The 15,981-nt window shown below is 44.7% G+C and overlaps 1 protein-coding gene across 1 annotated transcript in view; it reads left to right on the plus strand.

Annotated features, from left to right (window-relative positions):
* Positions 1-15,981, plus strand: part of LOC124551149 (GILT-like protein 1) — a 104,834-nt gene that overhangs the window by 23,091 nt on the left and 65,762 nt on the right. Inside the window, exon 3 of the mRNA XM_047126113.1 lies at positions 6,752-6,925. Within this exon, the coding sequence (XP_046982069.1) occupies positions 6,752-6,925 (174 nt within the window). The remainder of the gene's footprint in view (positions 1-6,751; positions 6,926-15,981) is intronic.

Raw genomic sequence — 15,981 nt, forward strand, 5'->3', positions numbered from 1 at the left:
CAGTGGTAAGTGCCCTCTACCGTGGACCTGACAGTAGTCTGCAGAGTATGGATGTAGATGTACAAGCGAAGATTCCACTGGATGGAATGTTCTAGAACAACATTGCCGCAGGGTAATGATTCACTGAATTTCCATTTAGTTAGATGGCTGTATATCTAACAGAGACGTACACACTTCTATCTGATGCGCATAGATGCCTGTAACACCTTTTTACTTCTTGCAGGATCTGCTCCTTTAGGGACTCATCGTAAATCTCTACCAGGCTCCCTAATGCTACAGCCAAAACGTCATCGGAAGTTTTAAGCACAAAACTGCTAAGGTCATCAGTCCCTAAGCTTACACACTACTTATTACGTAAGTTACCTCTATTAATGTAAAGGAAACGGGAATGACTTAGACATAAGGTAGCTGCTGATACGACATAAATAGAATTTACGTGTCATTGTGGGAAAACCAATACGATCGCCATGTCGTCATCTTTAGCTCTTTCATACGTGAACAATGCTCCTAACGTCTGGTTAATGGAATGGAATGTGTGTGAAATCTTATGGGACTTAACTGCTAAGGTCATCAGTCCCTAAGCTTACACACTACTTAACCTAAATTATCCTAAGGACAAACACACACACCCATGCCCGAGGGAGGACTCGAACCTCCGCCGGGACCAGCCGCACAGTTCATGACTGCAGCGCCGCAGACCGCTCGGCTAATCCCGCGCGGCGTCTGCTTAACAATTCATGTATTTGCATTGTACATTTTGTAAAAAATCAATGGCACAGAAGTAAAGACTGGCAAAAAAAATGTGTGTACTCCGTGCTGTGGTAACATACATACATAAAGATATAGCTGAGAATACGAATCAGCGTTTAGCACAGCAACCAGCAGGTAGAGAGCAAAGAAATAATAAAAGTACCTTTTATTTCATATGTCTCGGAACAAAGCTTGTACTATTATAATATCAGTAGTTTCGCAGGTACTCATCGTAAATCTCTACCAGGCTCCCTAATGCTACAGCCAAGGCGTCATCGGAAGTTTTAAGCACAAATTTTGTTTCAACAATTTGGAAACTTTTGGTGGTTTCCTTCACGGTGCGAATATTCTTATATAAATTGATCTGTGCATTCAGACATTGAGCGACGAACTTCTTCCTGTATCGGTAATCCAACGTCATTAGCTACTTCGCCCACCATTATTTTAATTACTCTTTTTTTCCTCGTCCGGTCAGTGTTAATATCCATATGATTGCATTTTTAGTGCAAAAAGTAACACCATTGTCTGTAATAGTTCTTCGTTCCGTCATTAAAACCTCATTCAGGATTTTCAATTTGGCGAGTCCTTTATACAAAGTTATCTTTGGAAATTGTACATATCATTGGACAAAATTTATTTCCTTCAGTATCATGTACGTAAAGCGTATGTAGGTCAAAAAGGTGAAATCACATATAGATGGAAGGAGCAAGCGTGCTGCAAATCTTGTATCAATGTATGAATTGAATGGATCTTGCGCATCTTCCAAATTGCTCAAAACTGTTTCCTAGTTTCCTTCTATTGCTATTGCTGAATTGTAATGAGCACTCCAATGCGTACCAAACAATCGTTACAAGCGAGCTTTTTTTCTTTTTTTTTTCAACAAGTAATTCCCATCTGTATGTAGAAGACGAGAACAATGATTATAACTTCTCTACAGTCCCAAAACAGGTCACGCTAGAGGGAAGACTAGAGAATGCATATTATTAGCGCAGGGTGTGAATAGAGCTTTCTGACTGACTTCTCGAATTTTCCGTTGTACTCCTGCATGTACACTCGACACTTGCCATTGTCATAATACTGAGACCTGCACAAGGCAGAATGCAGCCCACCTTTTTTCCAACTGCTATTGAATATCCTTTGACATACTCTCTATTTCACCCAGTTGGATTTTCATATTCGTAAAATAAAACCCGCCTTGGTAGCCGCAGATCTTAACGTGACTATTTCCGGGACGGAGAGGTATGCCAGCAGAGATCGAATCCAGCCAGCAGATGAACGACGAGGTATCGGTGCGTTGACCAGCCGGTGTGGTTTTTAGGCGGTTTCCCACGTCCCACGAGGAGAATGCTGACCTGGTTCGCATGTTCTGCATCAGATACACTCTACGCATATAATTAGAACACTTTGTCACACTTGCACCCAGTATTTACTGTATACACGTAGTGGGTACACTGCTTTCATCTTGGAGGGCGAGTATGAGAGTAAAGACCTCAGCTGTTTGGTCTCCTTAAACGCTTACACAGCGTCAACGTAAAATAAACTACATAATAGTTGCACTACTGGCCATTAAAATTGCTACACCAAGAAGAAATGCAGATGATAAACGGGAATTCATTGGACAAATATATCATACTAGAACTGACATGTGATTACATTTTCATGCAGTTTGGGTGCATAGATCCTGAGACATCAGTACCCAGAACAACCACCACTGGCTGTAATAACGGACTTGATACGCCTGGGCATTGAGTCAAACAGAGCTTGGATGGCGTGTACAGACACAGTTGCCAATTCAGCTTCAACACGATACTACAGTTCATCAAGAGTAATGACTGGCGTATTGTGACGAGCCAGTTGCTCGGCCACCATTGACCAGACGTTTTTAATTGGTGAGAGATCTGGAGAACGTGCTGGCCATGGCAGCAGTCGAACATTTTCTGTATCCAGAAAGGCCCGTACAGGACCTGCAACATGCGGTCGTGCATTATCCTGCAGAAATGTAGGGTTTCACAGGGATCGAATGAAGCGTAGAGCCACGATTCGTAACCCATCTGAAATGTAACGTCCACTTTTCACCGTGCCGTCAGTGCGAACAAGAGGTGACCGAGACGTGCAACCAATGGCACCCCATACCATCACGCCGGGTGATACTCCAGTATGGCGATGACGAATACACGCTTCCGCTGTGCGTTCACAGCGATGTCGCCAAATACGGATGCGTCCATCATGATACTGTAAACAGAACCTGGATTCATCCGAAAAAATGCCGTTTGGCCATTCGTGCACCCAGGTTCGTCGTTGAGTACACCATCGCAGGCGCTCCTGTCTGTGATGCAGCGTCAAGGGTAACCACAGCCATGGTCTCCGAGCTGATAGTTCATGCTGCTGCAAACATCGGCGAACTGTTCGTGCAGATGATTGTTATCTTGCAAACGTCCTCATCTGTTGACTCAAGGATCGAGACGTGGCTGCACGATCCGATCCGTTACAGCCATGCGGATAAGATGCCTGTCATCTCGACGGCTAGTGATACGAGGCCGTTGGGATCCAGCACGGCGTTCCGTATTACCCTCCTGAACCCACCGATTTCATATTCTGCGAACAGTCTATTCTGCTAACAGTCGCCGGCCGCGGTGGTCTAGCGGTTCTAGGCGCTCAGTCCGGAACCGAGCGACTGCTACGGTCGCAGGTTCGAATCCTGCCTCGAGCATGGATGTGTGTGTTGTCCGTAGGTTAGTGAGGTTTAAGTAGTTCTAAGTTCTAGGGGACTGATGACCACAGATGTTAAGTCCCATAGTGCTCAGAGCCAGTCAAGTCTGCTAACAGTCATTGGATCTTGACCAACGCGAGCAGCAATGTCGCGATACCATAAACCGCAATGGCTATAGGCTACAATCCGACCTTCATCAAAGTCAGAAACATGATGGTACGCATTTCTCCTCCTTACACGAGGCATCACAACAACGTTTCACCAGGCAACGCCGGTCAACTGCTGTTTGTGTATGAGAAATAGGTTGGAAACTTTCCTCATGTCAGCATGTTGTAGGTGTCGCCACCGGCGCCAATCTTGTGTGAATGCTCTTAAAAGCTAATCATTTGCATATCACAGCATCTTCTTCCTGTCGGTTAAATTTCGCGTCTGTAGCACGTCCTCTTCGTGGTGTAGCAATTTTAATGGCCAGTAGTGTATGAAGGAGAAACGACTGCAGGATCGATAATTAGAACACCCAGAATGGATTGCAGACTTAGCATTGCAAGTGGACTTGACTGCAACTGTCCACAGTCAGACGTTGCAAGGTAACTTTTTCTGATTTGATGGGGATGCATTTAAAAAGAAAATCGCGCTGTAGACTGTCAAAAACAACCCACTTCCCTAAACTCATCGGCGATAAAGAAAACACGAAGTTTGAACAATTCATTGTGGTCTTGACAAAATTAGAAGGACAAGTCTTACACCTCTTTCCGTACCGCTTTCGAGACCGTTTGGCTGTTCAACTGAAAGTGCCACACAGTGCATGCGCCGATCTAACTGATTGACCCGCACGGTAATTCCAGTTTTAATGACAAACCTTTTTACGTTAAAACTGTCTACGACATCTGCATTGCTTTCCTCGTGTAGCGTTTCCAAGTCTCCATAATCAGATTGCAAAAGTGCTGAAGTAGTTCGATCGACATATTTGTGTGAAACATTTTTTTTCGATTATGAAACTAAATAAGCCACGACTACGTGGAACCTGAGCGCTAAGCTCTGTGAAATTATCTGTGTCTGTACGTATGCTGACAGTTTGTAACACATAAAAATTATGTCTTCACTCACCCAAAAGTCCTTAAATAATACTGACAATTTGTTTTGTTTGTGACCTACACTGAAGAGCCTAAGATACTGGTACACCTTCCTAACATCGTGTGGGGCTCCCGCGAGCACACAGAAGTGAAGCAACATCATGTGGCATGGACTCGATCAATGTCTGAAGTAGTGCTGGAGGGAACTGACACCATGAATCCTGCAGGGCTGTCCATAAATCCGTAAGAGTACGAGGGGCTGGAAATCTCTTCTGAACAGCACGGTGCAAGGCATCCCAGATAAGCTCAATAATGTTCAGAGTATGGTTGGCAGCGGAAGTGTTTAAACTCAGACCTCCTGGAATTGCCGAAGTCCGTCGGAGTGCACAATGGACATGAATGGATGCAGGAGATCAGACAGTATGCTTACGTACGTGTCACCTGTCAGAATCGTAACTAGACGTGTCTAAGGTCCCATATCACTCCAACTGCACACAGTCCTCACCATTACAGAGCCTCCACCAGCTTGAACAGACCTCTGTTGACATGCAGGGTCCATCGATTAATGGGGTTGTCTCCATGCCCGTATACGTCCATCCGCTTGATTCAATTTGAAACGACACTCGACCGACCAGCCAACACGTTTCCAGTCACCAACAGTCCAATGTCACTGTGGACAGTCCCAGGCAAGCCATAAAGCTTTGTGTCGTGCAGTCATCAAGGGTACATGAGTGGGCTTTCGGCTCCGAAAGCCCATATCGATCATGTTTCGTTGAATGGTTCGGTTCAAACGCTGACACTTGTTGATGGCCCAGCATTGAAATCTGCATCAGTTTGCGGAAGGGTTGCACTTCTGTCACGTTTAACGATTCTCTTCAGTCATCGTTGGTCCCGTATTTGCAGGATCTTTTTCCGGCCGCAGTGATGTTGGAGATTTGATGTTTTACCGGATTCCTGATATTCACGGTACACTCGTGAAATGGTCATACGGGAAGATCCCCACTTCATCGCTACCTCGGAAATGCTGTCCCATTGCTCATGTGCTGACTATAGCATCAGTTAAAAAAAAATTGTTCAAATGGCTCTGAGCACTATGGGACTCAACTGCTGAGGTCATTAGTCCCCTAGAACTTAGAACTAGTTAAACCTAACTAACCTAAGGACATAACAAACATCCATGCCCGAGGCAGGATTCGAACCTGCGACCGTAGCGGTCTTGCGGTTCCAGACTGCAGCGCCTTTAACCGCACGGCCACTTCGGCCGGCTAGCATCAGTTCAAACTCATTTAAATCTTGATAAGCTGCCATTGTAGCAGCAGTAAGCGATCTAACAATTGCAACAGACACTTATTGTCGTATGTAGACGTTGCCGATCGCAGCACCGTATTCTGCCTGTTTACATATCTCTGCAATTTGAATACGTATCCCTATACCAGTTTCTTTGGCGCTTCAGTGTATCTGAAATATAAAACCAAGCACTGCCATTTAAATGCGGCGTGTTTGTGGTTTTCCCTTCTTCTCCCTCGACGCGCAATTAGCGTGCCGTGCTGGTGGGGGAAATGTGCAGCGAGGTTGCGCTCTTTGACACTCGTACCGGGGCACGGGAAATCTTGGCCATCCGTGCCTTAGAGTATAGGTAAAATCTTCATATTTTCACTTCTATGCTTTGCTCATGTTTAAATTTAAGAAATAGTGTGAACTGATAACACAAATTTGTGTAATTTGCGTATCGTGGTATTTATTAAAACTTTGTGTTGAAAAATTGCGACAGGTTGAGCTTCTAATTCCATGAATTTGCGATTAAGTACCGGTATACAATGTAAACATGTGTTTTAGATGGCCAAACAGAGAACAAACTCCGGAAGCGAAATAAAAAATGGTTCAAATGGCTCTGAGCACTATGGGACCTAGCATCTGCGGTCATCAGTCCCCTAGACTTAGAACTACTTAAACTTAACTAACGTAAGGACATCACTCACATCCATGCCCGAGGCAGGATTCGAACCTGCGACCGTAGCAGCAGCGCGGTTCCGGACTGAAGCGTCTAGAACCGGTCGGCCACAGCGGCCGGCAGCGAAATAAAACGAAAAAAAAATTACTCGAAATATAAAAACTCATTGACTAGTTTAATGACTTTATTGCTAATTTCTACAGTTTTGATTTACATGTGTTTATTTCACGTTGTGCGTATTCTCAACTTTTGCTTTGGTTTCCACAGACGTTTGAAACGCCAGAAGGATACAATTTCTCTTGCCAGCACGGTCCACGGGAGTGCGAGGGAAACAAAATCCACTCGTGTGCCATAGACATCGTCGAGGACCAGACCTCTGTGGTAAAGCTGGTGGAGTGCACGATCCGAAACGAGACATTTCCTGAAGCCATTGGCGAGCAGGTAAGCTATTCACTCATCCGTACCGAGTTCCTTTGTAACCTCCCCACAGAATTATTTTAAATTAGTAGCCAAGAACCAAGTGTAACCTCCGCACAAAAATAATAATTAAATGAATTTTATATATTGTAACTTCTGAACAAAATTGGCTCCCATTTGTAATCTCTGTGCAGAAATGCATTCACATTTAATGTAACCACAAAATTCAATTCCTAAACCCGGAAATAATAAAAAAAATTCAGTAACCTGGTAAATTTTATGACGACAGCAGCGCTGCGCCACGGCCCTGTATTCTGAATAAAAAAGAGAAAAAATTCTTACCTCAATAAAAACTGCGAATATAAATCTGCTCTTACGTAAAAACTTTTCGGCACAGCTTCGTGCAATGCTGGGCTATATATTTTTTTGATTCTTGGAAGGAATGATCATGCATTGGAAATATTCTTTAAATTCAAATGAATGCTTTTCTTAAGAAAATTACTTTATACACTCCTGGAAATTGAAATAAGAACACCGTGAATTCATTGTCCCAGGAAGGGGAAACTTTATTGACATATTCCTGGGGTCAGATACATCACATGATCACACTGACAGAACCACAGGCACATAGACACAGGCAACAGAGCATGCACAATGTCGGCACTAGTACAGTGTATATCCACCTTTTGCAGCAATGCAGGCTGCTATTCTCCCATGGAGACGATCGTAGAGATGCTGGATGCAGTCCTGTGGAACGGCTTGCCATGCCATTTCCACCTGGCGCCTCAGTTGGACCAGCGTTCGTGCTGGACGTGCAGACCGCGTGAGACGACGCTTCATCCAGTCCCAAACATGCTCAATGGGGGACAGATCCGGAGATCTTGCTGGCCAGGGTAGTTGACTTACACCTTCTAGAGCACGTTGGGTGGCACGGGATACATGCGGACGTGCATTGTCCTGTTGGAACAGCAAGTTCTCTAGCCAGTCTAGGAATGGTAGAACGATGGGTTCGATGACGGTTTGGATGTACCGTGCACTATTCAGTGTCCCCTCGACGATCACCAGTGGTGTACGGCCAGTGTAGGAGATCGCTCCCCACGCCATAATGCTGGGTGTTGGCCCTGTGTGCCTCGGTCGTATGCAGTCCTGATTGTGGCGCTCACCTGCACGGCGCCAAACACGCATACGACCATCATTGGCACCAAGGCAGAAGCGACTCTCATCGCTGAAGACGACACGTCTCCATTCGTCCCTCCATTCACGCCTGTCGCGACACCACTGGAGGCGGGCTGCACGATGTTGGGGCGTGAGCGGAAGACGGCCTAACGGTGTGCGGGACCGTAGCCCAGCTTCATGGAGACGGTTGCGAATGGTCCTCGCCGATACCCCAGGAGCAACAGTGTCCCTAATTTGCTGGGAAGTGGCGGTGCGGTCCCCTACGGCACTGCGTAGGATCCTACGGTCTTGGCGTGCATCCGTGCGTCACTGCGGTCCGGTCCCAGGTCGACGGGCACGTGCACCTTCCGCCGACCACTGGCGACAACATCGATGTACTGTGGAGACCTCACGCCCCACGTGTTGAGCAATTCGGCGGTACGTCCACCTGGCCTCCCGCATGCCCACTATACGCCCTCGCTCAAAGTCCGTCAACTGCACATACGGTTCACGTCCACGCTGTCGCGGCATGCTACCAGTGTTAAAGACTGCGATGGAGCTCCGTATGCCACGGCAAACTGGCTGACACTGACGGCGGCGGTGCAGAAATGCTGCGCAGCTAGCGCCATTCGTCGGCCAACACCGCGGTTCCTGGTGTGTCCGCTGTGCCGTGCGTGTGATCATTGCTTATACAGCCCTCTCGCAGTGTCCGGAGCAAGTATGGTGGGTCTGACACACCGGTGTCAATGTGTTCTTTTTTCCATTTCCAGGAGTGTATAACAAAAATTATTATTGGGGCATTTTTTTAAAAAGAAATTAGTGACAGTTAATATACATTACTAGATATGCGCAAGGCTGCTTCTTTACCTTCTACAATAATACTCATCCTCCAGAGTCCCGACCAGAGCTGACTGCCGACACGCGCAGGCACGCGCCGACTACTGTCGACACGCAGACTACTCAAGACTAATGCCCTAGCGACAAGCAACAACTAACTACATACTACTCTCTGGTCAGAGACTCTGCCATGCCTCGCCCATCGCCGGCAACGCATACGTCTTACACCTTTCAATCGACTCACTTTGGCTGTGATCATACAGTGAGCACTCGATGACAGAAAACTCGTCTTCCGGTTCCTTTGCTGCCATAAACAGACGTTTTGGTGGGTATACCACGTATAGTAGTATGAAACCGGAATTTGGTTGCAATAATTACACGTCTGTTGTTTGAAACTGATAAACAATATTTTATTCAAAATAATCTTCATTGCTATTTATACATTTCTCCCACCTCTCCGGCAGGCTATAAATGCCGCGCCAAAAAAGACGTTCCTCTTTTGAAGCAAACCACTCAGCAAGCCATTTTCAAACCAACTGAAGCGCTGTTCAGTGAGAGTGTTTCCCAGTGATGTAAGCAGATGATAATCAGACGGAGCCAAGTCTGAGGATTAAGCCGCATGCCCTAGTAATTCCCAACTGAACGCCTCGACCGTTTCCCTAACCCGCTTTGCTGTGTGTGATGGGACATTATCATGGAGCAATATGGCTTTGTCTTGCCTTTTTCCACATTCCGGTAGTTTTTCATGTAATGCTCGATTAAAATCGATAATTTGCTGTTGGTAGCAATCAGTGTCAACGGTTTCACCAGGGTTTAGCAGCTCTTAATAGATGACACCCTTCTGATGCCACCAAATACAGTGCATTGTACTCTTTCCAAACCGATTTGGTCTTGCAGTGGATGTCGATGGTTTGCCTGGATTCACCCACCCATGATTTACGACACTTAGGATTCCAAATATATCCATTTTTTATCACCTGTAACTATTCGATAGAGAAACGACTTTCTTTTGTATCTGGCGAACAGCATTTCAAAAATGGTATTTCGATTTGCTTGCTGTTTTTCATTCAGTTCGTGCGGAACCCATTTTCCCACTTTCTCCATCTTTCCCATAGCTTTCGACCGAAGAGAAACGGCTTTCTGCGTCACATTCAATTGTTCCGAGAGTTCCTGTTGAGTATGAGTATCACCTTAATCCGATAAGTCCTGCAATTCGTTGTCTTAGAACTTTTTCGGTCGTTTCCCGCGCTCGTCGTTTCTCGCGTCAAAATCACCACTTTTGAATTTTTTCAACCACTCGAAACACTATGTTTCCGCAAGAGTATGTTCGCCGAAAGCTTCGACAAACACTCGATGCGACTCTGCAGCAGTTCTCTTCAACTGATAACAAGAAAACCAATGCTGTTCGCAAATCGTAGTTCGTGGGCACAAAACTCGATATGTTTACGAGTTTGAAACAGTCACCGATGTATGAAACTTGGGTTACTGTGTGCTGACATTCATCGTCAGCCGTTACAGGAAGCAGATGGCGCTGCAGACGCGGTCTCACGGGCTGTACACTGACGGCTAGCACCACCTATAGAGAACACAAGCTGGTACATTGTCGCGAATAAAACAGTGACCCGAATATAAAATAAATTTCCTTTACTTTACGTCTATGGTCACAACCTTTTTGTTAACAGATTACCGGTTTCGGACTATAATGACTATCTTCAGGTCTGTTTTATAAAAACAGATCTGAAGATGATCATTATAGACCGCAACTGGTAATCTGTTGAGATAAGTTTGTGACCATAGACGTAAAGTAAAGGAAATTTAATCTATAGGGAAATTCCGGTTTCATACTCTACACCTGGTTTTCTGCATATAAGATTTCCCCTTACATTATTTGCTGTGATGAATACAGACCCTTTCGTCTGTAGAAGGGGAGGGGGGGGGTGGGGTGGGGGGTGGACATTAAGATTTGTAGGGTGTGGGGGGCGGGATGAATGCCGTAGGTTTCAAATTTTAGTGACATCGGGACTAATATGTAAAAAATTCTCTAAATCGTTAACATTTAATGAAATTATGTGTAGGTACTAAGTAGGTATAGCCTAAGGTAATTATCTTAAAGAATAAAATTATGAGAATCAGTAAAATAATACTATCGTATGGAAACTTACATTTACAGCAAATTTATGTGACAAGACTTTTTTACAGCACAGCTGTTGGTCACATCAACAATAACAGCTTTTGTGGGCTCCTTGTCCCCTTCTGCTGACACCGTTACACAAATTCGAAACATATCCTGAACTATCCTATTTCTTAATTTTGTCATCATCCCTGAATGACCTTTCTACACTGGAATTGGAAATAGGAATTCACAGCACAAATTTAACGATTATCGATAGCACTTGATAGCCAATGTCCGACCTTACGATAAAAGAAGCAATATCAGAAGACGAATCTCGTGACTTATTATGAGCAATATATTTCAAAGAATGCAATTCTGCAATAATAGCGTCCACATTTTTAAATCCTAACATCAAACACAGATCTTTACAATCATTATCACTAAATTCTTGAAATGTTTTAAAACTTTCAAAATATGCCTCTAGTTTTATCAGTTTCAGAGCCTTTTCATTGAACAGTTGCTCAATTTCATTAATAAGTCTTTCCGTATTTTTTGTTCTTTTTTTTTTACGTTTTTCATAGTTCGTTCCTTGTTCTGCGTGAATGGCACACCGTTAACTTCTGTTGGGTACACTTGTAGTTTTTAATTTTATTTAGTTTTGCATTTTCCGCACTATATTCATCGCAATGGTAAAGGCAGCCGATGACTCGATGTGTCTTAAATATTCCAGAGACAGAAACAAGTAGAGGGAGTTGTGAAATTCTGAGCAGTTGTTTTTGCAAAACTTTACTTAAGTTTGAGACTGCATTTAATATATCACTCAAAGTGAAATTGTAATTAACAAGATTCCTCTCGCCAATTTGCTAAATCCACACCGTCCTTCTGCATATGTTAGCGCGCGGAGTGGCCGCGCAGTTTGAGGCGCCATGTCACGGATTGCGCAGTCTCTCCTGCCGGAGGTTCCAGTCCTCCCTCGGGCATGGGTGCGTGTGTTGTTCTTAGCATAAGTTAGTGTAAATAAGTTTAAGTAGTGTGTAAGTCTAGGGGCCGATGATCTCAGCAGTTTGGTCCCTTAGGAATTCACACCCATTTGAACATTTTTTGTTCATATGTTTACATGCCATCATAATGGACCTGTATCACAGGAATATAGCACGAACTGTGCAATAGGTACTCATCCAACTGATGTGGATAGCTTCGAGTATTTTTAAAAACGTTTGTTCTAAAGTACTTTGAATTTCACACAATACATTTTCTCGTTTAGGTGAAGCATGAAAATGTTTCAAAATGAGCTTAACAACATGTAACGTGCATTTCATTATAGAGTGTTTATTTCTACATTTGGTGACAGCAATTGAAAAGCATAAACATCTGATAACCGAGCACATACCGCAGTGACAGAACCACTAAAATTAGCAGCACAATCGAAAGAGCATCTTAGTAGTTGTCGTAAGAAAGTTTTCGTTTTTTAGTTCATTATCAATTGTTGTAAATATAGATTCAGCTGTTGTACTCTTCAGTTCAATCAGACGTAAAATCTTTCCCTTCACTCCAAAAGACGGGGATGGCGCATCTTAACAAAGTAGCAAAAACAGTTCTCTTTAAAAACACCTGTTGATTGATCTGCCGTAAAGGAAAAGTATTTATCGTGGAAAATGGTTTCATTTTGACTGTCTAGAACAGCTCCAGCGCAATTTAATAATTCTGAAGCATTATATTTGCTAACGTGTGTGGCCCTTCGACGCTGAAATTTAACCGACTGTCTTATGAAACAAAGGCTCATATTTTGTTGTGTGGGGTATTTCTTCCTTACTGAGGAAATACACACTTCAATTAAAGACGCTGTTTGGCGATTTAATACTTTTTCAATTTAATTTTTTTTGATTATCTGCACATGAATTGGAGTGTTTAATAGCAAAAAATTTACACTTTTAAAGGACAACAGCTATTGCATGTTTTTCTGACTAAGCGTGCTTTTCCGGTTTTCCTGCACTTCCCGCAGCTTTCCTACATTTGGTGAAACGATCAGAAATGAACATTCCTCCCGTTTTTTTGTAGAGTTTCGACATTATTTTTTTGTGCATTTCTCACAATTTGCAAGAAGCTTCACTCCCATTTCTGCCGGTTTTCCTCGCGTTCAACAGTTTTTCGCTCGAAAACGCAGTGAGAGTAACTGAATATTCAGTAAGCAATTCACCATCACATTCACTAGTACTTCTTTCATTAGACTCACATTGGTCTGTTTCTTCCGCTGCCCTTTATTAGAATAGAAAGCAAATGAAGTTTGTTGTTTCGACATTGTATTTCGCCACTAGCGGTTCTTTTTTATCCGACGAATTGTCCGCCCCCGGTAGCTGAGTGGTCAGCGTGACGGAATGTCAATCCAAAGGGCCCGGGTTCGATTCCCGGCTGGGTAGGAGATTTTCTCCGCTCAGGGACTGGGTGTTGTGTTGTCCCACTCATCATCATTTCATTTCCGACGCACAAGTCGCCGAAGTGGCGTCAAATCGAAAGACTTGCACCAGGCGAACGGTCTACCCGACGGGAGGCCCTCGTCACACGACATTTCATTTCATCCGACGAATTGATGAAGACCGCATGCAGATTGCATAATCACATCACTCTTCCACAGTAAGCTATTGACTAACATACATCACATACAAGAAGGTTAAATTAATCAGAGAAATGAATTACAACAACTGTCGAAGTCTATAGCTAGCTCCAGTCTTTGTATAGAGACGGATCTTTCTTGCACGTACCATTTATACGCAGAGTTATCACGACATGTCCATTGTTGATTCCAAACTTCTTATACAGCTGCTGCCGGTACACTTGAAATTTGTCAAAACAATGCAAGCTTATTAGTTGTTACATTACATCAGACCCGACGATTATTTAAATTCGTACATTATTTTGACTTTTAATATTACACATGCACTGATCAGCCACAACATATGATCACCGACCTACCATCGATATAAACCCGTCCAGACGATAGCTGCGTCAGCTGGCAAGGATGGGTGCTAGTCAGACACATGCACGGTGCATCAGTGAACATGCTATCCGCGTGTAGAATGGGGAAGGATCGCGATCTATCTGAGTTTGACCGAGGGCAGATTGTAATGGCTCGGTGGCATGGCACGAGCATTTCGGAAACTGCACGACTTGTCGGGTGCTCGAGGAGTGCTGTGGTGACTTCAACAAGTGACGAAACCGAGGTGAAAGCACGTCCAGACATCGAGGTGTTGGGCAGTCACACCTCATTACAGACGTCGGACTCCACTGGACAGAGGTCCACATGGTGCCTGTTGTATTCAATTGCGATGCAATTTCTGTGTTTCATCGTCGATGTAAAGGTCCACAGGTTACAGTGAACCTTGCAGTTGTGCATCGGAAACAACTACTTGACTCCCATGAATTGACCAAAGCAAAGACCGTTTGAAGCGTTAGTCTCCTGGACAGAAGTGACCATGGTGCCTGTTGTATTCAATCCCGATGCAATTTCTGTGTTTCATCGTCAATGTGAAAGTCCAAGAGTTACAATAAGCCTATAGTTGTGCATCGGAATCATATACTGGACTCCCAGTAATGGATCAAACACACACCGTTTGAAGCGTTACTCCCCTGGACCCAAGTACACATGTTGTCTGTTGTTCAAATGGTTCAAATGGCTCTGAGCACTATGGGACTTAACATCTATGGTCATCAGTGCCCTAGAACTACTTAAACCTAACTAACCTAAGGACAGCACACAACACCCAGTCATCACGAGACAGAGAAAATCCCTGACCCCGCCGGGAATCGAACCAGGGAACCCGGACGTGGGAAGCGAGAACGCTACCGCACGACCACGAGCTGCGGACTTGCCTGATGTATTCAATCTCGATGCAATTTCTGTGTTTCATCGTCAATGTGAAGGTCCAAGCGTTACAGTAAACCTGCAGTTGTGCATCGGTAACAATTACTGGACTCCCAGGTATGGATCAATGCACAGACCGTTCGAAGTGTTACTCGCCTGGACAGAAGTCAGCATGGTGCCTGTTGTATTTAATCCCGGTGCAATTTCTGTGTTTCATCGTCAATGTGAAGGTCCAAGGCTTACAGTAAACCTGCAGTGGTGCATCGGAAACAACTACTGGACTCCCAGGAATAGATCAAACCACAGACCGTTTCTAGCATTACTCCCTTGGACAGAAGTTAGCATGGTGCCTTTTGTATTCAATCCCGATCAAATGTCTGTGTTTCATCTTCAATGTGAAGGTCCAAGGGTTAGAGTAAACCTGCAGTTGTGCATCAGAAACCAATATTGGACACCCAGGAATGGGGAGACTGGTAAAACAGCACAGACCGTGAACAGTGGCTGAACTAACATCAGACTTTAATAATGGGCAGAGTACAAGTGTGTCTGAACAGGCACTGCACCGAACACACCTAACGATGGGCCACCGCAGCCGTCGACCCACGCATGTGCCACGACACCGGCAACTACGACTGAAGAGCACATGACCATCGGCACTGGACGTTGGCGCAATGGTAGAGCGTTGCCTTCACTGATGAATCGCGGTACTTTCTTCATCATGCTGATGGGAGGGCGCGAATCCGTCGTCTTCCAAGGGGACAACTCCTCGACACCTGCACTGCGGAATGGAGACAAGCTGGCAGCGGCTCCATTACGCTCTGGGAAGCATTCACGTCAGCATCCCTGGGTCCACGGAGCTCGTGCAGTGCACCGAGTCGGCCGAGGAGCATCACTGGTTGCAGACTACATGCACTGCTTCATGACGATCATGTCCCCTGATGACAGTGGCATTTTTCAACAAGATAATGCGCTATGTGATGAGGCCAGGAGTGTGATGGAGGAACACACTGATGAGTTCCAGTTGAGGTACTGGCCCCCCAACTCGCCAAATCTGAACCCGATCGAATGTATCTGGGATGTCACTGAATCTGGCGTCAGACTCATCGCCCCCCCCCC

Source organism: Schistocerca americana, chromosome 9, assembly GCF_021461395.2.
Source record: "Schistocerca americana isolate TAMUIC-IGC-003095 chromosome 9, iqSchAmer2.1, whole genome shotgun sequence".
NCBI classification, from domain to species: Eukaryota; Metazoa; Arthropoda; class Insecta; order Orthoptera; family Acrididae; genus Schistocerca; species Schistocerca americana.